This window comes from Marmota marmota, unplaced genomic scaffold (genome assembly GCF_001458135.2).
Source record: "Marmota marmota marmota unplaced genomic scaffold, marMar, whole genome shotgun sequence".
Classification (NCBI taxonomy): domain Eukaryota; kingdom Metazoa; phylum Chordata; class Mammalia; order Rodentia; family Sciuridae; genus Marmota; species Marmota marmota.
Window position 1 is genome coordinate 2,797,855 of NW_026000077.1, and position 25,630 is coordinate 2,823,484.

The following is a 25,630-nucleotide window of genomic DNA, read 5'->3' on the forward strand; positions in this document are numbered from 1 at the left end:
TCTCAAATCTCTCTCATCTCTCTTCAAAATGGAAAAAAAAAAAAAAAAAAAAAGACTATAGGTAGCAATAAATATTGGCAAGGATATAGGGAAAAAGGTGCACTCATACATTGCTGGTGGGACTGCAAATTGGTGCAACCACTCTGTAAAGCAGCATGGAATTGCTAAGAAAACTTGACCCAACTATTCCACTACTGGGTTTATACCCAAAGGACTTAAAATCAGCATACTGTAGTGATGTAGTCATACAAATGTTCACAGCTCAATTCGCAACAGCTAAGCTAGGTGCCCTTCAATAGATGAATGGATAAAGAAAATGTGGTACATATATACAACAGAATATTACTCAGTCATAAAGAAGAATGAAATCCTGGCATTTGCCAGTAAATGACTGGAACTGGAGACTAACATACTAAGCAAAACAAACCAATCCCCCCAAAGCAAAGGACAAATGTTCCCTTTGGTATGCACCTGCTGACTCACAATAGGTGGGGGATAAGGGGGTAGGGGAGGTTCACCAGATTGGGGGGGAGGGGCCAGAGAGGAGAGAGGGCACGGGAATGGGAAAGACTGTAGAATGAACCAGACACAACTTTCCTTTGTTTATATATGAATACGACCAGTATTAACTCCACATCATGTATAGCCACAAGAATGGGAAGTTATACTCCATATTTGTACAATGTCAAAATACATTCTATTGTCATGTATAAAGACAATGTGTTCTAAAAAGAACAAATCTTTAAAAAGTTTTTTAAAATTCTCTATGTTCCAATCATGTAGAAAGTAAGATAGAAACCTGGGTAGAAAAACAAAAAATCAAAAATTTTAAATATAGAGGGACTTGTGCTTTCTTCATTCTGAATTATAAATTTTATAAAATATTCCATCCTAGAAACTCTAGAATGGTCAGTAATTCATAAGCCAAAAAGGCAATCTTCCCATCCCAAGTATTTGATCAATTAACTTCTTTCATATCAGCAATCTTTCTTTTTTTGGCGGGGATACCAGGGATTGAACCCAGGTGCACTTCACCACTGAGCCACAGCCTCACCCTTTTTTTAAATTTTGAGACAGGGTCTTTGCTAAATTACCTAAGGCCTTGCTAAGTCACTGAGGCTGGCTTTGAACTCAAAATCCTCCCATCTCAGCTTCCCAGCCCACTGGGATTACAGGCATGTGCCACTGCGCCCAGTCCTGGCCCCATATACCAGCAATCTTTTTTTTTTTTTTAATTTTTTAATTTTTTATTGTTGGCTGTTCAAAACATTACATAGTTACCAGCAATCTTAAGCTGAGCTCATAGGACAACACATAAAGACATTTTGTTGCCTGACATTCACTTCAAATATCAAGATAATCAATACATTCAGAACAAGATAAAACTCAATTCAGCATCATGTCAAAAATACTAACCAAATACAAATTCAAAGATAATTTCAAATGAGTACTTAACACAATAAAGTCTTTTTCTGATTAATTGTAGCTGACTCTTAGACATACCCTGCTGCTCCCCTAAAACCACACAAAATAAAACAAACAAAACTTGTTAGAAAAAGAGACACTTGTACTTATCAGGCATAAAAATTCAAAGACAAATGAATATACCTAGAATCCCTATTCAGTCTGATAGACTCAGGGAATCAGTGAAGTGACCTCCTTAACCCAATGTCAGACCCTGGTAGGAGCTTACCATGCATGCACTCCTCCTGCCATCTTCAGTCTTTTCTTGTTTCACAGCTCCTGAAAAGCTACATATTTCATCTTCAGTCCCAGGTTCTTGCTTGACCTTCACTGGATCAGATTTGAAACTAAGGCTGGTCTTCTCAGCTGTTCTTCCTGATGATCCACAACTAATAAAAATAAATAAATAAATAAATAAAGGTCACATGTTTGTATGGTGTAAATTAAAAAAGAAAGAAAGAAAGAAAAGTAACATTAAAGTTAAAGCAACACACAATCATTTCACAGAAAATAAGGACAACTTATAAGCAGTTAAGCCTAGCTACAAATCTCTTTAAGAATGTAAAGCAAACATTCAGAAGACCTTAAAAATACACTTTATATATCTGCATATACCTAATATCTGAGGGATGGGACCTAAATCTAAAAATAAAATTCATTTATGATTCTTATATACATTATTTGCATAGCCTGAGGGTAAATTTTATGCAACATTTTTAGTGCACACTGCATTATGACTATGACTAACCACGTGAGGTAGAATGGGAATTTTCCATTTGTGGAATTATGTTAACACTCAAAAAATTTTAGAGCATTTTGGATTTCAGATTTTCACATAGGGGTGCTCGACCTGTAGTATAAAAGATCCATGATTGCTTCTCTTTCTACTTTCAACTAAACAATACAAATAGTGGTTCATGGGGGTGGGGATGTGGCTCTGTGGTTGCCTACTATTCACAGGTTCAATCCCCAGCACAACAAAAACAATAATAAAAAGGCTGAGGCTGTATCTCAGCAGTAAAATGCCTCTGGGGTTCTATCCCCAGTACCAAAACAAAACAAAAACAGCAGTTCAGCAAGACTCATCTAAGGAGAGATTATTTTGGCTTGTGAGAAAAGGAGACTGAAAGGTAAGAAGCAAACAACCTGGAACATCCTTATATGATTCAAAATCATCAAATGAGTGGCAAAAGGAGAGGTATAAAACTAATTACTTTTACCTAAAACACAAAAACAAAATCACTATTAAGTAAATAACTGGTAAGACTAATGTTATATAAACTTTCACTTAGTTTGTATGTTCTTTCAAAAACTAATTAAGATTGTGAGTTCAAAGCCAGCCTCAGCAAAAGCAAGGTGCTAAGCAACTCAGTGAGGCCCTATCTCTAAATCATGTAATATCTTAAATAAAACTGTAGACTGTAAACTACTTCAAGTACAAAAGAATAAAAAACAGTCAATGTTTATTATATTTTATCTTAAACATACACACACACATACACATTCCTATGTCTTAGCTCTACCCACTGAAAAGACTTAAAACAATGTACAATTTAGTAGTAACATATGCCCACTAACATGACTAGGATTTCTTAGAAAAAGGGCTGATTTCAGGACAGAGGCAAGAAACATGCAAGATGAACCTGGCACATTGTTTCATAGGAAACAAGGAGGCTAGGATTATAGAAAAAGTAAGAAGCAAACCCGAAAAACTTCTGACAAGCCAACTGAATAGCTTAAGCTTCAACAAAAATAACATTTATAGTGGATTAAAACTAAAATATGGGTAAATATATGAGTTCATTAATGGTAATAATAAAACTAGTTGCTTAGTCTTGGAGGATGCTGGGAATCAACTCATTATCATGAAAGAAAGTTAATAATAAGAATTTGTCTTGCTTTCCAAATTAAGCTGATAAATGATGACAGAGTCTATCTCTTTATAAAAATATCCTAAACTAATAAAGAAACATGAGAATCAGAATAACGTTTTTCAATGATCATTAATGGTTGCCACCATACACACACACAAATGAATATTAGGTGTCCCTGATGAACATACAGTACTAACATGAAGTGAAAGTATTCTTGTCCTCACTTCTCCCAAAGCAAACATGAAATATGATCAAACCTCATCGGAATGTCAACATACACAAAAAACATATTTAAAACATTTAAATGACAAGATGGGGAAACAGGGAAAGCTCTATAGGAGAAAACTTCATCTACAACGAATAAATTGATACAAATATAAGCATTTCAGATGATGACAACCTACAGAGCTTATCTTGAATCTGATTCAAAGAAATCTGAAATAAGATTCTGTTTTAAAAAAAATTTTTTTTTGGCAAAAATTGAAAGCTCTGAATATTAACTGGATCTGTACTAATATGGTCACAAGTAAAGTGACATGATATCTGAGATTTATTTCAAAATAATACAGACCAGGAAAGAATGGGCAAAGGATCAGTTATAAATTAATGTTGAAACTATGTGACAAGTATATAGGGACTATATAGTCTACTTTTATTAAATACTTGAATTTTTTCATAAAATGAAAAAAGTTATTAATAGCATAATACTCACCTGCCTCGACTGCCAGTACTAGAGGTACTAGGGGGTCTCACTGGTGTGTGAGAATTGGATAAACCTAAAAAATAGTAAGTCAAACTGAGTACCAATGCATATAAGAATGCTCAGAATTCAAGACTACTAAAATCCAATTCAGAAACTCCTGGAAATAAGAGCAAAATCAGTGATGGCATGTATAACCATTAGCAGACATCAACCAGTTTCTCTTAGCAGAGCCCAGACATCGCCTTAGAATCCTCTTCAGAATACTACCCAATCAACAAAACTACCATATCAAGAGAAAGCTGTCTTTCAACCCTCCCCCAGTCACTTGACAAAATATTCTACTTACATACCCTTCATTTGTTTTAGAAGTCCTACAATAATTCTTATTATACCTTAAAAATTTTGTGATTCAATAAAAAAAAAAATCCTTCTGGGAAAAAAAAAAAGAGAGAGAGAATTACATTATCTCCTATTTTTTGCTGAATGATATTCCACTATATGTATATTGTTGCTGTTACTACAAGAAAACGTAAGAGTTAACTATATGAGGTAATGAGCATGTTGACATGATTTGCACTAGTATTCATTGCACTATGAATATATCTATTATATGTACACGTTTATATATTAAATCATGTTGCATTCATTAAAAAAAATGTTAATGATGTACCTCATGTAAAATCTACATTTATATTTGAACTCTCCTTGCAGAAATAATGAAGTGGTCTACCTCAGTAAGAAAAAAGTAGGGTTATATCAGAAAAATGTATTCTATAACCACTTCTGGATTGTTAACCTATCTAGTAGTGCTTCAATCATGTATTCCTGAGTATTCAGCTGAATAACCTTGTAGTAGGATCAAACAACCAAACAAACAAAACAAACAAACAAACAAAAAAAACAACTGAGATTTTGAAAGAGAACTACACCTCATGGGTTTCCAGTGATTTTTAAAAAATTATACTTGGAAAATTCACTTGTCATTCCTCAGTTTTTAAATAAATCTTAAAATTTTAAAGTTGTGTCAAGACCAAAGAACTCTTCAATCTGTATTCTAAATATATAAGATGGTACTTAGCTGTTTGGCCAAACACTATTCTAGCTATTACTGTGAAGATGTATTTGTAAGTAGCATTTAAGCAATAGACTTTGAGAAAAGCAGATTATCCTTCACAATGTAGGTAGGCCTTATTTAACCTGCTGAGACTTTGAGAAGCTGTTTCTCTCCACTCCCCTAAAGGAATTTTGCCTACAGATTCTGGAATCAAGACTGTAACATAACTTCCCTGAGTCTCTAAGCAAGTCAACTTCTACCTGTACATTTTGGACTTGACAATACCCACAGTCACATCATCATGGGAGTTAATTCCTTAAGGTCAATCATTCAATCTCTTTGTGTGTGTGTGTGTGTGTGTGTGTGTGGGTGTGTGTGAGTGTGTGTGTGTGTGTCTTCTGCATCCACCTCTCTCGTTTCTGCTTTTCTTAAAAAAAAAAAACTTTCTGATACAGATACTAAGAGACCTTTTTTAAGATGTTAAAGAAAATGAGGCAATATCCCTGTTTGCTTTACCTGATGATCCTGGAGACAGGGCAGAGGGTCCTGGGGAAGGATTCATGGTGCTTGTAGGCTGTGGGGGTAGGTGACTGCCTGAGATGTATCTACTTAGTAGATTATCTAAACTACTTGAGCCAGCATCTTCCAACTAAAGGGAAAGAAGATAAAGATAAATTTGCTTTGATTAAAGCAGAGCAGAGAAGTAATCAATTTCATTACTGTCACTACTTATATTCAGTCTACTAACAAACTAATAGATTTTCTAATATCGAGCTCAACTTAATTGTTGCTTCTTTATGCTTCTCTGAGAATTCACGTAGTACAAAATTTACGTGAATTGAGACTATAATTTATATTAATCACTCAAGACAAAAACCTAATGATCCATTAAATCCTGTATGTTCTATTATGAAAAAAGTTCGGACACTTTAATGTTTTCTCAAAATTGCTACAGGACTGTACTTATCAGTATTCTTGTCCCTAGTTTCCTTCTCTCTATTTCAATGTCCATAGCCTTGCCATAATCATTCACCCAAGTAGAAATGCAATCATGTCAAAACCCCAAAAAAGCAATAAAAAGTTATTATAGTCCACAGAAAGCCTGGTATACAAGGCCTCTTATTATACACATGAAACAGAGTCCACAGGACATCTGAAACTGTTTGTACTTAAGAGACAGTAGAATAAGAACAGAGGACCCAGCACTGTGATTTTGGTCAGGTTCCCAAAATAAATATAAGGTTTGCGATCTTTAAAATATCCCATCTACAGTGCTGAACTGTGATGACTGAATGAGAAAATATATAAGCAAGAGTAAAAAGGTATTAGTAAAGCATGAACACTACCTTAAATTTGTACCATTTCATACAAGATATGGTAAAATTGTTCTTGCTACTCTTCTTACTTATAGGTCTGTTTGTATCTATACTTGCCAGCTTTTCTATCTCCTCTCCGAGTAGGTCAAATTTTCCAGCCCCTTGCCCCCGTGCAGGGCAAATGCTCTACTACTTAACCACATTCCCAGTCTCCAGATTATTTCTTATACAACTCTATTTCTGATTCAAGAGAAAAGCGAACACATGCATTTACTTCTTGCTCTTTTTTTTTCCAAAGGGCATTGGTTTTTCTCAACTACAACAAAAAAGGGAAATGATAACATCCAAGTACAGGCTCTGGAGGAAACTATACATATAAACCAAAGTACAGTTGGGACTGATAGCAATTTACAATACACCACAGGCACAGAAGATCCTCCTAAGTAAATAGGACAATTTTCTCAAAGTCCATAAAAGGTCTCATGACAGAGACATGAAAGACTAAAGGTGAGAGGAGGCTGTGGATTAGATGGAAGGACAATTAAAGGATAATAATAGTTGTGTCAATTTATCCTGAGGCCATGACTATTGGCTAAGGAATCACTTGTAAGCTCATAACTATCCCTAGCTGCACCTCAAATTAACTGAAGGTTTGTGAAGAGGGAGGATGTTAAAGGTAGGTCACAGATAGATGTAGGGCTACATAGCACCTAAAAACAAATGAGAAGACACGAAAATCCCATATTATCTGCCTCTACTTCCACTTCATTTATATTTTCCACTTACAACGTGAGTCTCTGACTGGACATACAATCCTAAGGCCACAAGAGTGAAGGTTAGAAAAGGTGAACAAAGCTGTATATAAAATGGCCTGATAACATTATAGTGCCCAACAAGGAAATGCCACCAAAAATATTCATTCACCTCTAGTTTTCATTAGATATGAGTCACTAAGTCTTAATTTTAAAAAATCAGCTCATTTATTAAACCAATGTTTTTATTTTTAGCATCCTTGAATTGCATAGAACATATAAGTGTTACATAAATAACTTCTATGATACAAAAAGGAAAAAGAATTCAATAGAAAAATGAGCCAAGATATGACAAAAGACAAAAGATAATTCGCAGAATAAAAATAACTCATGAACATTAACATTAAGACAGCCAAACCACAGTAAAGAGATGAAAATCAAATCAACAATGTCATTTTGCCTATCAGAAAAGATGGACAAGAAGAATGCTTAATTTAACCCTGTGTTGGGAAAACAGGGCAGAAATAGGTACTTTCAAAATGCTGGCACAATGTTTTTGAAAATGTCAATAGCAAAATTTAAATGTGTAATCACTTTTGACCCAGAAATTATACTTGTACCAAACTATCTTACAGAAGTATTTGTATGTAAGTGTTTTCAATTACATGCTTACTGTGCCGAAATGCAACTTTTTATAAATAGCACTAAAGCATAAACAATATACAATAAAATAAATGTATTCAAAGAAACTGGAAAACCAAACTGAAGAACAGTGAAAAAAATCATTATATCATCACCCTCCTGCCCTCTCTCAACCTGTCTGCAATCACTGATCTGCTTTTTGTCAGTTTAAGTTAGTTAGCTTATAAAAACCCCTAGAGGTTTTTTGCTGTTGTTGTTTGTTTTTCTTGGTACTGGGGATTGAACTCAGGGGCACTCACTTGATCACTGAGCCACATCCCCAGCCCAATTTTATATTTTCATTTAGAGACAAGAGTCTCACTGAGTTGCTTAGCGCCTCACTTGTGCTGAGGCTGGCTTTGAACTTGCCATCCTCCTGCCTCAGCTGTGATTATAGGCATGCACAACTGTGCCCAGTCCCCCTAGGGTTTTATGTAAATGGAATTGTACAGAATGTACTTTGTTTTTTTCTCATTTCTCTCTCTCTCACACATTGGGGATGAACCCAGGGGCACTTTACCACTGATCTACATCCCCAGTCTTTTGTTTTGTTTTGTTTTGAGATTAAGTTGCTGAGGCTGGCCTCAAATTTGTGATCCTCCTGATTCTTGAGTTACTGAGATTATAGGCATGTACTACTGCAATCAGCTCTCTGATGTTTATGCAACCTGTTGTTTGTATCAAGTTCATTTCTTTTTATTATTAATATTTCATTGTATGCATAATTAAAAGTCTAACTAGAAAAATATTTATTCACTTATCTGAAGGGGGACATTTGGATTGATACCAAGGGTCTTATTGCAAAATAAAGCTGCTATGAATTGCTGTGTAAATCTTTACATGGCATATATTTCCTTTTCTCTTCAGCAAATACATAAGTAGAATGGTTGGATCATTGTGGAACATGTATGTTTAACTTCTAGGAAACAAAGGAGCTATTTTTCTAAGTGGTTATTCCATTTCACATTTCCACCAATGATGTATGAGGCCTCTAGTTTGTCCACTTTCTCCCCAATATTTGTTATGAGTCTTCTAAAACTGTAGTCATCTTAATAGGTGTGTCATATTATCACTCACTGGGTTTAACTTTCATTTACCTAATGACCTAATGACTAATCATGTTAGCATTTTTTCACAAATGCTGCTTAACTTCTGATAGTGAGATACGAGAAACAAACCAAAGGTTCACCAACAGAGGGCTTAATAAAAAATGTGTGTGTGTGTGTGTGTGTGTGTGTGTGTGTGTGTGTGTNATATATGTATATATATATATCCCCATCCCCCTAACAAATCAAGAAAATTGTATGAACTAATATGAAAAAAGTACAAAAACATAAAACTTTCAAGACAATATTTATACTACATACCAGGCAAGTATGTATAGTACAATCTCATTTTCTGTTACTTTTTATTTGTATATATTTTTGGAAAAATATCTGAAAGATTGTACACCAATTAGTAAAAGTGCACTTGGTTGGGAGAAAAAAAATTGGGGAGACATTCATTTTTCCTGAGACACTTTTTTTTTTTTTAAAAACTACAATGTTACTTTTATAAGGTCTAGAGGTCTTTTAAAAATTGAGTACATCAAATAATAGTTTTCAGGGCTAGAGTTGTAGCTCAGAGGTAGAGAGTGCTCGCCTACCATGTGTGAGGCACTGGGTTCAATCCTCAGCACAACATAAAAAATAAATAGCTCTAATTTCAGGGAAAAAAAATAAATTACGTTCTACTCTACAAGAATAGCTCTAATGATCAGTACTAAGATAAATCAGCAAATATTCAAAGTTTGGCTTTTTTTTTTTAATTTTTTATTGTTGGTTGTTCAAAACATTACATATTTCTTGATATACCATATTTCACACTTTGATTCAAGTGGGTTATGAACTCCCATTTTTACCCCATATACAGATTGCAGAATCATATCAGTTACACATCCATTGATTTACATATTGCCATACTAGTGTCTGTTGTGTTCTGCTGCCTTTCCTATCCTCTACTATCCCCCCTACCCTCCCCAAAATTTGGCTTTTGTATGTATTTTATTTGCTTTGCATAATTAATGCTACCTCATCTGCTCTCTATGTAGCCTCCCACGAGTTTCTTTTTACTATACCATTCTATAGAAGGTTAATGGGGAAAGTAGGTGACTTCAAGAGACAGAGATTTCTTCTCTATTTTTAATTTATATTAACTACTTTGTTGGTGCTTTTGTTGTAACCACATCTAACTGCTTGTTTTTGCCCGACAGGGTGGCACATGTCTTCAATCTCAGTGACTTGGGAGGCTGAGGCAGGAGGATCAAAAGTTCAAAACCAGCCTCAGTAAAAGCAAGGTGCTAAGCTAAGCAGCTCAGTGGTTGAGTGCTCCTGGGTTCAAACCCCAGTGCCCCTCAAAACAAAACAAAGAACAGGTGACTATAACAAGTATTGGTGAGTATACAGAGAAACTGAAACCTTCACACACTGTGGATGAGAATGTAAAATGATGCAACCATTGTGGAAAAACAGCTTGACAGTTCCTCAATTAGTTAAAGATGCTCACAGTATGACCCCACAATTATACTCCTAGATGTTTACCTTAGAAAGCTGATAAACTATATATATAAAAACTTAAAGAGAGAAAAATTTACAGCAACATTTTCCTATTAGTCTAAGAGCAGAAACCCAAATGTCCACTAGCTGACAAAATATAGCATATCTATACAATGGAATATCATTTAATCATAAAAAGGAATTATGTACTGACACCTGCAACAACATAGAATTGGAACATACTCTTTCACGAAGAAAAACCAGCCAGCCACAAAAGGCCACACAGTGTATAATCCCATTCACATGAAATGCCCTGAAAAAGCAAGTATATACAAATGGAAGGCAGATTAGTGGTTTCTAGGGGCTCGAAGAGAAGAAAATACAGAGTGACAGTTCTTAGAGAACCATAAAAATATTCTGAAATACGGGTGATGGTTAAACAATCATATAACATACTAAAAAACACTGAATTATATGTTTTGAGTGAATTTCATGGTATATGAAACATAACTCAATTAAAACACCCTAATAAAACAGAACACAACTGCAATTAAAGGGAAGAGAAAGGTTTATAGGAAAAGGCATGGAATCTGCTCCTCCTACCCCACTCTAAAAAATTAAAGATAGGAAGTTTCTTGTCTTGATCTTAAAGTTCTTCTGAGTAGAACAGGGTTAGGTCTAATACAGGTTAGGTTGCTCAGTTTTTCAAAGATGTAGAGCATCTACACTTACTCCATCCGGTTTCTGTAGGAAGACTGAACCCTAGGAAATTAGGTTAAATGTGACACTTATAATCAGCCTTCTCCCTTTGTTAACTTTCTTATCAACTGAAACCAAGTCTTATTTGTCTTCTTGTCCTCAATACCCAAGGACTTAATCATATAATAAGTCCTTAGTAAAATGTGAATTACTCACTTAACAATATGCATGCCTCTGGTTGCCCAAAGACTCTCCATACACTTTTCCAGGCCTACAATTCCAAACTGTCTCCTTGTTAATGCTGTGGATAGTGGAGAGAGACGGGGCTTTAAATTTCAACCTTTCCATTTACTGTGTGACTCTGGGAAAATCATTAACCTGTCTTACTCACATCATAAAATAGGGATATTACATATCAAATTAGGTGATTTCAAGTATTAAACTAATATAATACCTGTGAAAGCACTTTGCTTTTAACTTAGAAGTGTGACTTTTTAATTTATATTTATATTTTTCCAATTTTCCATTCTACATGGCCCAGGCCTCCTCCACTGCCATTCCCTTAGCCAAAAAAGCTCTATTAGTATCAGAGAAGAAAAAGAACTAAGAAAATTCACAAGTCAGTGGTTTTCAAACAATTCTGAAATAGAAAGAACATCATTTAAGACTCCTACATATACTGATAAGTACACAAAAATATTAAATGACAGCCACAGGAAGAGTGTTAAGGGCCCTGCTGTTTCAGCAGTTGCACTGCTCCTTGCTACCATGGTGACCTCTGACACCAACTAAGTAATATAATGCAGGACATTAATTCAGTATAATCCTTAAAGGTTATACTTACATTTAAAAAGAAAATGTTTTGGCTGTCTCTCTCTCTCTCTCTGGAGATAGCCTGTATTCTCCCTTGAATGCACAGTCCTTGCTGTACACCAAAGACATCTCTCTCTGGAGATTCCCCCATGCTCCCTTGCACATGTATTTATTTGGCTTAATAAACCCATCTATGCCTTTGAAAAATAAAAAATATTTTTAATTCAAATTAATTAGAAATCCCAGAAGGCAATGGAGATATCTGTCATCAGAGATATGCCAGAGTTGAAAGGGACAAGAAACTTTAGAGGCCCTTCATAATCTAGCAATTATTCCTCACCATTATTTTCTTTTTACTGTATGCCTCATAGTGCCTGATATCTATAACTTCCATTCTTAGCCCAACAAGACTGCAAGAGGAGTTAACTATCCTTCCTTATCAATCTAAAAGAAGAACAACAGGGGCTGGGGTTGTGGCTCAGCGGTAGAGCGCTTTCCTAGCGCATGCCGGGCCCTGGGCTCGATCCTTAGCACCGCATATAAATCAATAAAATAAAGGTATTGTGTCCAATTACAACTAAAAAATAAACATAAGAAAAAAAAGAATGACAAAAGATTTGACCACATTTTCATCCTGGTTTACCTCGCTGGCTACAAACTCACAGTAGGAGTACAACATCTGATACAAAGTCTGCTTGTTGGCAGGCAGAAAAACAGGAAGAAGTAGCCTATTAGCAAGGCTGATATTAATCTGTTATTTTATTAGATAGTCTCATAACAGAGAATATTCAAATTCCTCTAACTTAAAACTACTGAGGAATGCCAGCTCTAGCAAAAGAACTTTTCAAAATTCAACTATCTATTCCTTCTGGGAATTTCAAATTGTTGGAATTTGAAAAAATTAAAAAACAAAACAACAACAACAAAAAAGAAGCACTCTGGAATAAATACTCAACTCTTGAATCAGTATGAGATCAATATGAGGCTTCAAATGACTCATTCAACTCAAATACAAACCTGTATGGGTGGAATATCTGGCAATGATGGAAGGTTTTCTGGATTGGTAACTGAGGGGATAAGCTCTATTGCTGTAACAGATGGGCTGGTGGGACCTCGGTTTGCATTGGCCATAGTTGCTGTAGTAGGGCTTGTTGGGTTGATTGTGGTGTTGTGTACCGATACGACAGGAAAGGGTCCAGCATGCCCTGGGTTTGAGTGCTGTTAAGAAAAAAGACATTATTATTTGATCTGCCAGGGTATCTGAACTGTACCTTCATGGCGATTCTTTGTTTAGAAAAGATTCTGATGTGTTTGGGGCCCGTGACTGAGCAACAACATGGCCCCTCTCACACTTACGCAGAAGAGTTCAAACTTAGCTGATTCATTTTCTATTCATTTCTGTGTAGTATCTATAGAAAAGGACTTGCCAATACTTTTTCTACCTGTCAGCCTGGTGATATGCTCCTATTACAGGACGGACAAGAATATACTTAAGAAGGCGATCTGGAAGCCCCCAAGTTGTCACTTACCAGGCCAAGAAAGTCACCATTCTCTCCATATACTTCCTTGATCCTTTAGACTCTTTTCTAATAAAAATAATTATGTAATGCAGCTTGACATGGCAGAAAGGACAATTAATTTATAGAAACAAAATATGACATTGACTCTTGGCTCTAACAGTATACGATCTGAGCCAAGTCACACAATCACAGCAATTTAGAAATAAGGATAAATGATACCTCACCTGTTTTATTGTGACATCTGTTACGAGGATGATTGAAAGTCATGTACATAAAGATGTTTGGGGAAAAGTTACTATACAGATATAATCATCTGAAATATTTAAAAACTACAAATACTAACATTCAATGATTCTGTAGGATCAGCCCTAAAATTCAAGGAAAATGTTCTGAGAAAGTTGGCTAGTCTGATTCTGTTGCTTCTGTACTCTTTGAAATGGGGATCACCCAGCTTTTCATAATATTTAAATTCAGTGCTTTCCAGGAGCTAAGGGGTACATGGGATCTAAAATAGTTTTAAGAAAATTAATATCTAGATCCTCAATCATCTTATTTACTAATCTTTACAAAGAAAAAAAAAGAACTTTTTGTGTAAGAATGTGTAGGGCTGGGGTTGTGGCTCAGTAGCAGAACATGTATGAGGCAATGAGTTTGATTCTCAGCACCACATAGAAATAAATAAAATACAGGTCCATTTACAACTAAAAAATATTATTTTAAAAAAAATGTGCTACACTCTACTGTCTTTTCACCACTTCTTTGGCTCTTGCCCTTCTTCCACTTAATTAATAATAGTGTTGGGTGGGTAATAAGTGACGAACTCTGAAACTTAACAAATCTTTATAATATTTGATGAACAACAAAACTGAAGACCTGATGAACCTATCACTGATTAAAACAATTTTCAAACAGTTCTGGTAGATCACTGTTCTTTTTCGGGACTGGATTGGGTGTGGGGGTGGAGGAGTGGGAGGGTATCAGAGATTAAACCCAGGGGCACTCAACCAGTGAGTAAAATCCTCAACCCTTTTATATTTTATTTAGAGACAGGGTCTCACTGAGTTGCTCAGGGCGATGCTAAATTGCTGAGGCTGGCTTTAAACTCTGATCCTCCTGCCTCAGCCTCCTAAGCTGTTGGGATTACAGGCATGTACCACCACACCTAGTTAGATCACTGGTTCTGATTTATAATCTAGAAAATTTGAAGAACCAAAGAACATTTCTGTAATAAAATACTTTTAATTCCTAAATACATATTTTTTAGAACAAGCTTCCAGAGCAACTCATGAAAACATAAACCAAAACTATTAATAAAAATCAAAGTTAATTTTGTTGACTAAAAAAAGAAAAACTAATGTTGAGCTGGGTGGTGGAGCACAGGAGTAATCCTGGTGCAATCCTCCCGGTGGATTCAAGTTCAAAGCAAGTCTTGGTAACTTAGGTTATCTCAAAATGAGAAAAATTAAAGGGTTGGGGATGGAACTCAGTGGTAGAGTGCTTTTGGGTTCAATTCCCAGTACTCCCCCCCCCCCTCAAAAAAAAAAAAATTCAGTGTTGGATTCCTATTCTAACAACATGCTATAGCATACAAACATATATATATAAAAAGAAAGGGGTAAAAAGACTCCATCTATCTCACAGAGATGGTTATAACCAAAGGAATTTTTTGTCTCTCTTTTTGTAGTCCTAGAAATTGAACCCAGTATTTTCTTTTCATTTCTTCTCTTTTTAAAAATTTTATTAGTTATGAAGGACCTTTATTTATTTACATGTGGTGTTGAGAACCCAGTGCCTCACACATGCTAGGCAAGCACTCTACCATTGAGCCACAACCCCAGCCCTGAACCCACTATTTTCTTTTTTTTTTTGTTTATTGTTCATAGACGTTTATTTTATTTATTTATATGCGGTGCTGAGAATTGAACCCAGTGCCTCCACACGTACCTGGTAAGTGTGCTACTGCTGAGCCACAGCCACAGCCATAGTCATATGAACCCACTACTTTCTAATATTCTTATACCAGATTAAAAAATATTCGGGGCATGATAGCAAATGCTTGTAATCCCAGCAGCTCAGGAGGCTAAGGCAGGAAAACTGAAAGTGCAAAGCCAGCCTTAGCAACACAGCAAGGCCCTTATCATCTCAGCAATGTCTCATTAAATAAAATACAAAAGGGGGCTAGCAATGTGGCTTATTAATTAAGTATCCCTGGGTTCAATCCCAGGAACAACAACAAAAAAAAATCTGTTTCAACAATTATGTAAAAGTAATTTAATGATAATTTGTATCCACAGGAAAAAATTTGAAATTTAATGTCAGCCTTACTGTCACTTAAAATTTAACAAAGCATCATGTAGTAATTGCTTTTCCTGCAAAAAATTACAAAGACTAATAAATGTCTATCAAGAAATACATTAAGCCTAAATACATTAAGGCACTGTGACACACATCTGTAATACCAGCGGCTCTGAAGGCTGAGGCAGGAGGATCGAGTTCAAAGACAGCCTCAGTGAAAATAAGGCACTAAGCAACTCAGTGAGACCCTGTCACTAAATATAATATAAAACAGGGCTAGGGATGTGGCTCAGGGGACAAGTGCCCCTGAGTTCAAATCCCAGTACCAAAACAAAAACAAATAAAAAAAAAATCAGAGTAAGATAAAATTCTGCAGTAAAATTCGAGTTCAAGGACAAAAGTATGTAAAACTTTAACTTTCAAAAGAGCTTGCCATGGTATTTGAGATTCCAATAGTCATTTAAAGAATGATAAGCCAGGTTTGGTGGTACAGACCTGTAACGACTGTGATTACAGGAAGACTAAGTTGGAAGGATTATAAATTTGAGGCTAGCCCCAGCAATTTAGCAAGACCCTGCCTCTCACAAAACAAAACAAACAAACAAACAAAAGAATGATGTCAAGGTTTCGTTTTATAATGCCAAAATTATTATGCTAGGAAGTATGTCTTTTGCAACTATTCATAAGCTTACAATGAAAAATTGAAATGAAACCTGCCAAATGTGAGAGAGGATATATTTTTCAAAAGTCGTTCTGGAAGTACTTGGACCAAAAAGCTGAAGGATCTCAGCTTTAGAATAGAGTTTTCTCAGCTTTTAGCATGCAAGCTGATCCGAGAGACTTGGTAAAAGTTTTCTAAGTACTCTCCTACTGGAAATTCTGATTCAGTGGCTCAGAATTTAACAAGGCCCCCACATTCTACGTCAAGCTGACCAGTGATTCTGATGGCTTTTGAAACATGTTTTGAGAAACACTACAAATTAAAATATGAACTTTATCATTTTGTGCACCACCGTGCCTGCCTTAATGTATTTTTTGACATTTATTAGTCTTTTTTGCAGGAAAAGCAATTACTTTAAAATCCTATGTAAAACTTTCCTCATTTTATAATCATATCTCCTATACAAATATGATATACTATTCAGGTAAAGATCATACATTTGTCTCTAAATACATTTGGGGGATTACTGTGGATTGTTCCTAAGGCTTGTGCATGCTTCACAACTGAGCTAGATCCCCATCCTACCCTTATTTTTAAGGTTAAACATATACTCTACACTCTAAACAAAATAATACTTCAGAAAAGAAAAACTTACATATAGCTATCTGTATTACTTTTCAAAGTCCTGGTTAATATTCGGATTAAAAAGTCACATTAAAAGAGCAAAGGAACAATATCAGAAAATTGAAATTCTAGGATTGACTTTATCATTATTCTCTTGTGATTATATGTACATCAAAAGTTCCTGAGATTATTTTTCACTTTGTTAGTAAATAGGTTGGACTATATCAGGGATCCTTAACCCAAATTGTACGTGATGGGATTAAAAGGTCAAAGCAATTCTTAAAATTGAAGACAAAATTTCATGTGTATGTGTACTTTTCTGGGACAAGAGGACATAGAGAATTAATCACATTTCCAAACATATCAAAGAACTGTTCCCACCAAATAATTAGGAAAAAAAAATATGTCTTTTTAGTTTTAAAATTGTATGATTCTTACAAATGTAACTCTAGGCATACTTGTCTTTGGAGATGTGGCTGCATCATGGAATATTGAGGGCCGCTGTGCCTGGGTATCCCTGGTATTCTGGCAGCATTCTGAGCCAGTCTCATTTGATGGGCTTGAAAAGCTCCACAGTTCATGTTTCCTCTTTGCATGGTTTGCACACTGATTAATCTTGGAGGCTATAAAAAGTAGAAATTGCAATTTACATAATACTTTTTTATAAACATCTTTACATTACAAAATGTTATGGTAAAAAATAATTCAGTCAGGATAGAAGGGTATAAAGCAAAATATCAAAGTCATTGTTCTCAGAGAAGTATTAATAATCAAAAGTGTGTGTATCACTCCAAAATTTCTCTTTTCCTTGTCTCGTGTGTGTGTGTGTGTAATTAAAGCACACTAACTTATCTCACCCAGAAGTAACAGTTTTGAGTGTGAGGGGCAGAGAGAGCAAGAAAGACAAAGAGATGGGAATGATTTGAAAAAAAAAAAAAATGCGTAAGGAACATATCAGAGCTTAGACAATGTGGTTCTTTGTCCCACAACCATGTGAAAAACAAAAAAGATCCTGTGTGGAAGACAAGAGCCTCAGCACTTTTGGAGTAATAAGAAGTTCATTTTGTTTCCCATGGTAAGTTATTTATCTATAGTTTTTCTTCTTCACACTTCCCCTGCAGTCCTATCACAACCAGAGCAAATAATCTGACCTTTGAACTCTATTCCTGCTAGTAACTTTGAATGTATGACTCATTTATATAATATAAAGAATAGTCTTGATTTGTTCATTATGTGTATCAATAATGTAGTGATACAATACTCACCTGTTGTTGTAACATCTGAGGAGCTGCTTGTCTAGGATGCTGTTGTGTTGTTGTTGTTGTTGTTGGTACAGGAGCTGGTGGTTGCTGCATCCTCATCTGTTGCAACTGCTGATGTTTCTGAGCATATACTTGTTGTTGCATGTGCTGGAGTCGAAGCTGTGCTAAATTAATCTGTCCAGGGGTTTTACTAATGTGGTTTGTCCCTGGAGGAACTTGCCCAACTACAACATTAGGAGTATAACCAGGAGCTGGTTTACTCTCTATTACTAGATTACCTGAGGATTTAAAAAAATAAAAAGAATTTGCATATAATCAACCAAATCAACTACTTCGCAGATTATTCACTATATTCTCTTCCTTTTCTGACAACTCTCAGCACTGCAAAGCTTCTAGTATGCGGTATAGCAGGGATGGGAGCTGGAGGAGCGGGGAGGAGAGGAGGTGGATGGGAAAGAAGATGATCAGAAACCTAACATTGTGAAACCCTCCTCCCAAACAACTTTTAAGTAATCAGAATATATAATCTGCTCTTATTCTTTGTTTATACAGGTTGTATAGAAAATTAAAGAGCTGAGAGACATGCCCATATAGACTGTCTAATTCATATTTATATCTCTCTCTCAATGATACTGGAGATTGAACCATGGTATCGTAACCACTGAGACACATCCTCAACCTGTTTTATGTTGAATCTCACTAAATTGCTGAGGTTGGTCTTGAACTTGCAATCCTTCTGCCTCAGCCTCCTGAGTTGCTGGGATTACAAGAGTACATCACTGTGCCAAGCTTAAATATCTCTTCATGATAAGACTCAAAAGATACTAATTCCAGGGCCGGGGTTGTGGCTCAGTGGTAGAGTGCTTGCCTAGCATGCATGAGACATCCCTGACACCACATAAATATAAACAAATAAAATAAAGCATTGTGTCCATCTACAATTAAAAATAGTTTTTTTTAAAAAAGATACTAAATTCCTTAAGTTTTTGAATTGCTGATATATGAAGGACAAAGTACTATATTGCTACAAAACTGTGTTCTATGGAAATATTGCACAGTTTGAACCATTTATAACCTTAGAAGTGACCATTTTCCCGGCTTTTCCCAGAGCTATTACTTTCTAGAGTTAGAAGGCAAATTTTAGCTACGTGTGATTTAGAGCAGAAGTTGTCAGGCCACATAAAAACCTGCCACACAGATTCTGATTTTGCTTGTTTTTAACAAAAATTATAGACAAATTTGTGTATAATTTTTAACCCAAAGATTACTATTTTAAAAAACAATTATAGGGCTGGGGATGTGGCTCAAGCGGTAGCACGCTCGCTTGGCATGCGTGTGGCCCGGGTTCGATCCTCAGCACCACATACAAACAAAGATGTGTATGCCGAAAACTAAAAAAATAAATAAATATTAAAAAAAACAACAACAACAAACAAAAAAAACCAATTATAGACAAATTTGAATATATATAATTTTTTTAACCCAAAGATTACTATTTTTAAACAGAAACCCATGAAAACTCTTAACCATTCCCAATGTTAAGGACTTGTCTATTCTGAAAGTTTATTTATTCGTTCGGTTAGACATTTCTAACTGATGGGCAACTTTTTATTTAAGACAGGGTCTCACTATGCTGCCCAAGTTGACCTCAAACTCCTAGTCTCTGAGAAATTCTCTGGGTAGGATTGCTACCTGCCACACCTGTAACCTTCTTCCACCCACCACCATTTTTAAATTAGAGCTGTTTTTCTCTTTCTCTGTAATTTTTCACCCATGGTCTTTAGGTCCACAGTGTGGAGTAACAAAAGCAAAGTCCATTTTTCATCTGTGTGAAAAGAGCTGCTTTTGTCTTTCAGACATTCCTCAGGACATGACTATTGGATATAGAAGCTTTTTGAAGGTCCTTCTATAGTGCATTATTTGGCATTATTTAATTACTAAGTATCTACAAAATTCTTCCAGAGAATGAATAATCATTTGCTAAGATTTCTACATAAAACAATCAATATTAACTTTAAAAGATGTAAAATGAAACACTAGAAGTGGTACACATTAAAAAACACCACTACAGGGACTGGGGTGTAGTTCAGTGGTAGAACTCAAGGACCAGCATTTAATCCTCATCATCAAAACAAAATAAACAAAAAAACCCCATATTGACAAACTCTTAAGTATTAAGATGTAATGAAATAGCAACACAAACCATAAGTAGAGTTTCCAATGAATAAATATATTCCAAGTCTTTCACATTTTAAGGTTAAAAACTTCATCTAAAACTTGCTTGACATGTTTTCTTCTCTCAATTTGGTATTTCAAAGTTATACTCATAAAACGATTTCTCACCTAAATTGACTACATTCTTTGCCCAGAAGGTAGGATCACAATGGAAACGTATTGCTCCATTAGCAGCAGGAACAGGATCACATCTTGCTTTCAAAATATGACGCAATTGAAAAGTAATCTTAGAGGGAAAAAATTCATATTAGTCTTATACATACAAGACAGAAACAGAAAAAAGGTCATCACACAGCCCAATTATGTCAAATCTCAGATGAGACAGTGTCAATATTTAAATTAGCTCTCAAATAAAATGTATATACTTCTTCTGCCATCTCTGACAATAAACTATATTAAGGTACTAGGTATCTAAAAAGAATAAACACAGTCTGATTTCATTTATATCAAATTCTAGAAAAGGACAGCAATCAGATTAGTGGTTGCCTAGGGTTAGGGGTAGAGGGGACAAGGATACAATGAAAACTTTTTATATCTTGATGTGGGGGAGTTACACTTGCCAAAATTCAAGCTGATACTTTTAAACAGCTGTAGTTAGTTCTCCAATTGTAAATAATACCTTAATGAAGTTGATTAAAGAGAAATAAAGATATTTTATGTCTTACCAGTCGCTTGCTGTACAGTAGTGCTGTGCTGCTGCCACTAGCAATTGCCCAGTTAGTAAAGTTCATAACATGCTTCACCTGCCTGGAGAGGCCTGTGATGTCATTCTGCTGCTGTAGTAGCTTCATCTGTCTTTCTTTTGTAACATTCTGAAACAAAACAAGAGCTTTACTGAAGAATAAAAATCATATGTACACAATACCTATGTTTACTTTAAAAATAAGATAACTGGATAAGCTCATGCTTATTTAATGAGCCTATGATCCATAAGAGGAAAGATCAGTAACAAAAGTGGGACTATAATTGAGTTTACTAAGCTAAAACAATCTATAAATAGAAATTAATGTTAGTTGATGTTGTTTTTTTTTTTCTTACAGGATATAAAATCTCTATTAAAATAGTGTCTTCCTATTAGGTTAATCCAATATACAATATGAAATTATAAGCTGACCTTTAGAAATACTTTAGAAACTTTCTTTTTTTTTTCTTCTTTTTTTTTTTTAATGAATCTTTTTTGTAGATGGATACAACACAATGCCTTTATTTTTATGTGGTGCTGAGAATTGAACCCGGGTCCCACCCGTACTAGGCGAGCACTCTACCACTGAGCCACAATCCCAGCCATAGAATTGACTTTCTAAACTACCAAAAATATTTTTACTGGTGTGGCATGAGGGTGAAGTTAAAATTTCTTCAGCTCAAATTAAATTAGTTAAAATTTTATATTAACTTGGTCTAAAACAAAAAGATAAATTCCAGAGCTCTAAGGGTAGAATTAGGAAAACTTTTTAAAAAGTGTTTTTTTAAATTTTAATATACGTTTTTTAGTTGTAGATGGACACAATATCTTTATTTTATTTATTTATTTTTCTGTGATGCTGAGATCTAACCCAGTGCCTCACACTTGTTAGGCAAGCGCTCTACCACTGAGCCACAACACCAACTCAAGAACACTTTTGACATGACAAATTCAAAAAGAACAAAGAGGGGCTAGAGATGTGGCTCAAGTGGTAGCGCGCTCGCCTGGCATGTGAGCGGCCTGGGTTTGATCCTCAGCACCACATACAAACAAAGACGTTGTGTCCGCCGAAAACTAAAAAATAAATATTAAAAAATATTCTCTCTCTCTCTCTCTTTAAAAACAAAACAAAACAAAAAGAACAAAGAAGTGAAGACTGACCAAACTAGAAAAACCAATTTCAGAAATCCCTGCAAAGGAAAAATAAACTACTTAACAGAAACTGAAACCCCTTGAAGGAATGGGTAATATCTGATATATTCTGACATTCAGCCTTTCAAACAACCTACCTACTTATTTCTTAATCTTTTCTCCCACCAAAATTATTAAACTTAATTTATTGCATAATATTTTTGACTAAGGAAATAAGTGTCTCATTTTATAATGAAAATCAATGAATAAAAGTATCCAATTGACAAATTGAATTTACAACCTCACTAGAAATCATTACTTTTATAAAGCTTAGGAAAACCTCTCTTTTACAAAGTGTAGGAACATATTACACTAGAAATTTTAAAATTATTATCATGTTAGGAGTATATGGCATATTCATTATTAGGTATTTACATACATACACTTTATCCTTAAGAGGCATCTTTTAATTCTGAAGCCCTTGAAATGGTTTTTAAAATGTCTTCTTGGATGTATAGCTAAAATTTATCTATAATACATTAACCTGTATCAAAAATAGTTACTGCTAAATGCTCTCCATTCACACAGTCCTCTGCAGGAAGGTAAGAACCATCTGTTAGGGCTGAAAGCAACTAACCAGATGTCCAACAGGAAAGAGACCCCCAACTTCAATGATATGGGCAAGAATACTTTTAATTTCACAATTCTGTTTCAATGGAAAGATGTATTTAAAAGACAGAAATTCAGAGATAATATTTTGTTCACATAATTTCTTTTATTTGCATGTAACTAATGTTTCTAATTTCTTAAGAGTTCTAAGCAGAAATTGAATGGAAAAAAATTTAAGGGCAATCTGAGATAAATGAAAGTTACTTAATCAATACATAGCTTAAATTAATATTCAATGGTGTAAAGAACATAACCCCATATTATTTGAGCCTACTTAATTAAGAGCACAAAATTTCAAACAGGAAATTTCAAGGTGAGAAGTTTCTTTTCTGAGAAATTCAATTTCTCAGAAAATTCACATTTGAAATGTTGAGACCTGTAGGCAATAAAGTCACTGATTTAAAATTAATTTGAATTTAACAAAAATAACTAGATACACCTCTAGAAATTAACATCTACATAATCATCTAAAAATATGTAACACAAAAACCTAACGCCATAAAAATATCAATATTGAAAATTTATAAATTTCAACATAAGCAGCATGTTTGGCAAAACTATGGAAATATTTTAAAATAAGGTGAAATACACAAATGGCTCAAGCAGAAGCCCAACATGCATTTAAATGAAAAAAATTAAACTGAGGCCCCTTGTTAGGGGGAAAGAAAAAAATGTGACAGGCCTGCTTTGTCTTCACTTACATTTCAATAAATTTTTTTTTCATTCCCAGGGAGGATATCACTAACTCTATGTATACAGCTAAAACTAATGTTATCAAATTGGGCCGCAAGTAATTAACTAGAAAAAAGGTCTCTTTCCCAATAGAAAATTTAAAAAAATTTTTTAAATTTTACTTTACTTCCATATCCCCAACCATTTAAAAGAGTTTTCAATAAACATTAAAAACAGCTGAAGAGCAAGAGAAGCAGTTTTTGTTTTATTTTGGCTTTGAACCATACCTCTAGCTGCTGTAAGAGAGATTTTCCTTTCTTATTAATTTCATTGATAAGGGTGAAAATGGCCACTTTAATTTCCTGTTCTACTCGTTTGTTAGTCTCATTTACTTCTTTTATCCTGAATAAGAGAAATGCATCATTAGGTTATCAACTTATCCTATGTCTTTGAGTCATCAACTGTTACAGAAATTCAACTGGGCACTTAATCAAGAAATTAAAGTCAAAACTTTGTCAAAGTGTACAACTTATGTTTCAGCAGATCTACCACTTAAATTTGGTCCAAACAAGCTATGTATAGAGACAAAGAATGAATTTAATATTTAGGAAATTTAAATCAAGCTTATAAAAGGTCAGTTCATTAAGCTGGAGAAAAATCTCCTTTAATCACTAGGACATGAATGCGATATACAAACATCTAATACACCAAGGACTGCTGGCTAGTGTCAAATTTGGCCCATTAGTACTATTTAATATTAATACTTTCCTTGAACAATGTGCAAAGATGGGAACCTATTATCACCCTTTGATAGGGCAGGCATCAAACTTGAAAGCATTTGTTTGTTTTCACTTAAAACTTAAAACACTTCAAATGTGGGTTCTGATATTCTCCCTCCTTCAATAACTTCCTCTCATAACAGTTTCTTAGTGTATACAGTAAAAAGAACATTAAAACATTTTCAATCTTGTTTTTCTTTTTTTTGGCGGGGGGGGGGGTGACAGGTGCGGCTGGGGATTGAACCCAAGGCTTCTCACAATTTAAGCATGTGTTCTACCACTGAGCAACACCCCAAATATCTCCAGTCCCTAGATCCAATTTTAAAAATAGCCACTGGTTTTAGAAATAGGTATGAGCACCCATAATGGTTGTGGAAGTTTTGATAACTTACAAAATGGGACAAAAGCAATCCCATCAATATAAACAAATAAAATGCCAACATAAAACCATAATAGGCAGTCTTTACTTTTTATATATTCTATTTCGGTACAAACTGCCTTTCATTTGGCTAAATTCATATCTGAGTAATTTTAATATACTCTAAGCAATAGTTTTATAGTTTTTTTTTTTTTCCTCCGTTGCCTGTATATCACAGCTTGTTTGGGCACTTACTTGTAAATTTTATTGAATTCTGTCCTTATTAAAGTGAGTGGAATACATTTTTTAAAAATAAAGGAACTAATTACTAGGGATAAGAAATGTAAGTCCTACACATAAAATGACTGAGCCAAAGATGAAAATCATTAAGCATGGTGAAAGCAGAAGAGTTAGCCTGAGTCTTATTGGACTTAAGCAAGAAGGAAGAAAATATGTACATATAAAAATAACAGGCCATCTAAAAGCAGGATTTTGGGGGACATAAAGGAAGCAGTGTTAACCTGTCAGCTCCTGCCTGGCTATCCGTACTCACCTGCTGCTGCCATGCTTCCTGCCATTTGAATAAACAATGTTTCTATACAGCAAAAATAAATAAACAAATAACAGGTTGGATATGGTAGTGTATACCTGTAACCCCAGTTTATTGGGAGGCTGAGGCAGTATGCTGAACTTAGTAAGACCCTGTCTCAAAATAAAATTAAAAAGTGCTGGAGATGTAGCTCAGTTGTGAGCCTGTGCCTACCCCGGTTTTCACCCGTGTGTGTGTGTGTGTGTGTGTGTGTGAGTGAGAGAGAGAGAGAGAGAGAGAGAGAGAGAGAGAGAGAGAGAGAG

General features: G+C 34.9%; 1 protein-coding gene across 2 annotated transcripts in view; it reads right to left on the minus strand.

The window, feature by feature from the left end:
• Positions 1-25,630, minus strand: part of Trim33 (tripartite motif containing 33) — a 73,485-nt gene that overhangs the window by 14,389 nt on the left and 33,466 nt on the right. For both annotated transcript variants that reach the window (XM_048814544.1, XM_015502147.2), the window contains exons 5-13: positions 23,929-24,043; positions 21,153-21,299; positions 20,596-20,713; positions 18,256-18,530; positions 17,449-17,613; positions 12,908-13,108; positions 5,612-5,744; positions 4,051-4,114; positions 1,694-1,853 (exon numbers count right to left, since the gene is read on the minus strand). In XM_048814544.1, the coding sequence (XP_048670501.1) occupies positions 1,694-1,853; positions 4,051-4,114; positions 5,612-5,744; positions 12,908-13,108; positions 17,449-17,613; positions 18,256-18,530; positions 20,596-20,713; positions 21,153-21,299; positions 23,929-24,043 (1,378 nt within the window). The remainder of the gene's footprint in view (positions 1-1,693; positions 1,854-4,050; positions 4,115-5,611; positions 5,745-12,907; positions 13,109-17,448; positions 17,614-18,255; positions 18,531-20,595; positions 20,714-21,152; positions 21,300-23,928; positions 24,044-25,630) is intronic.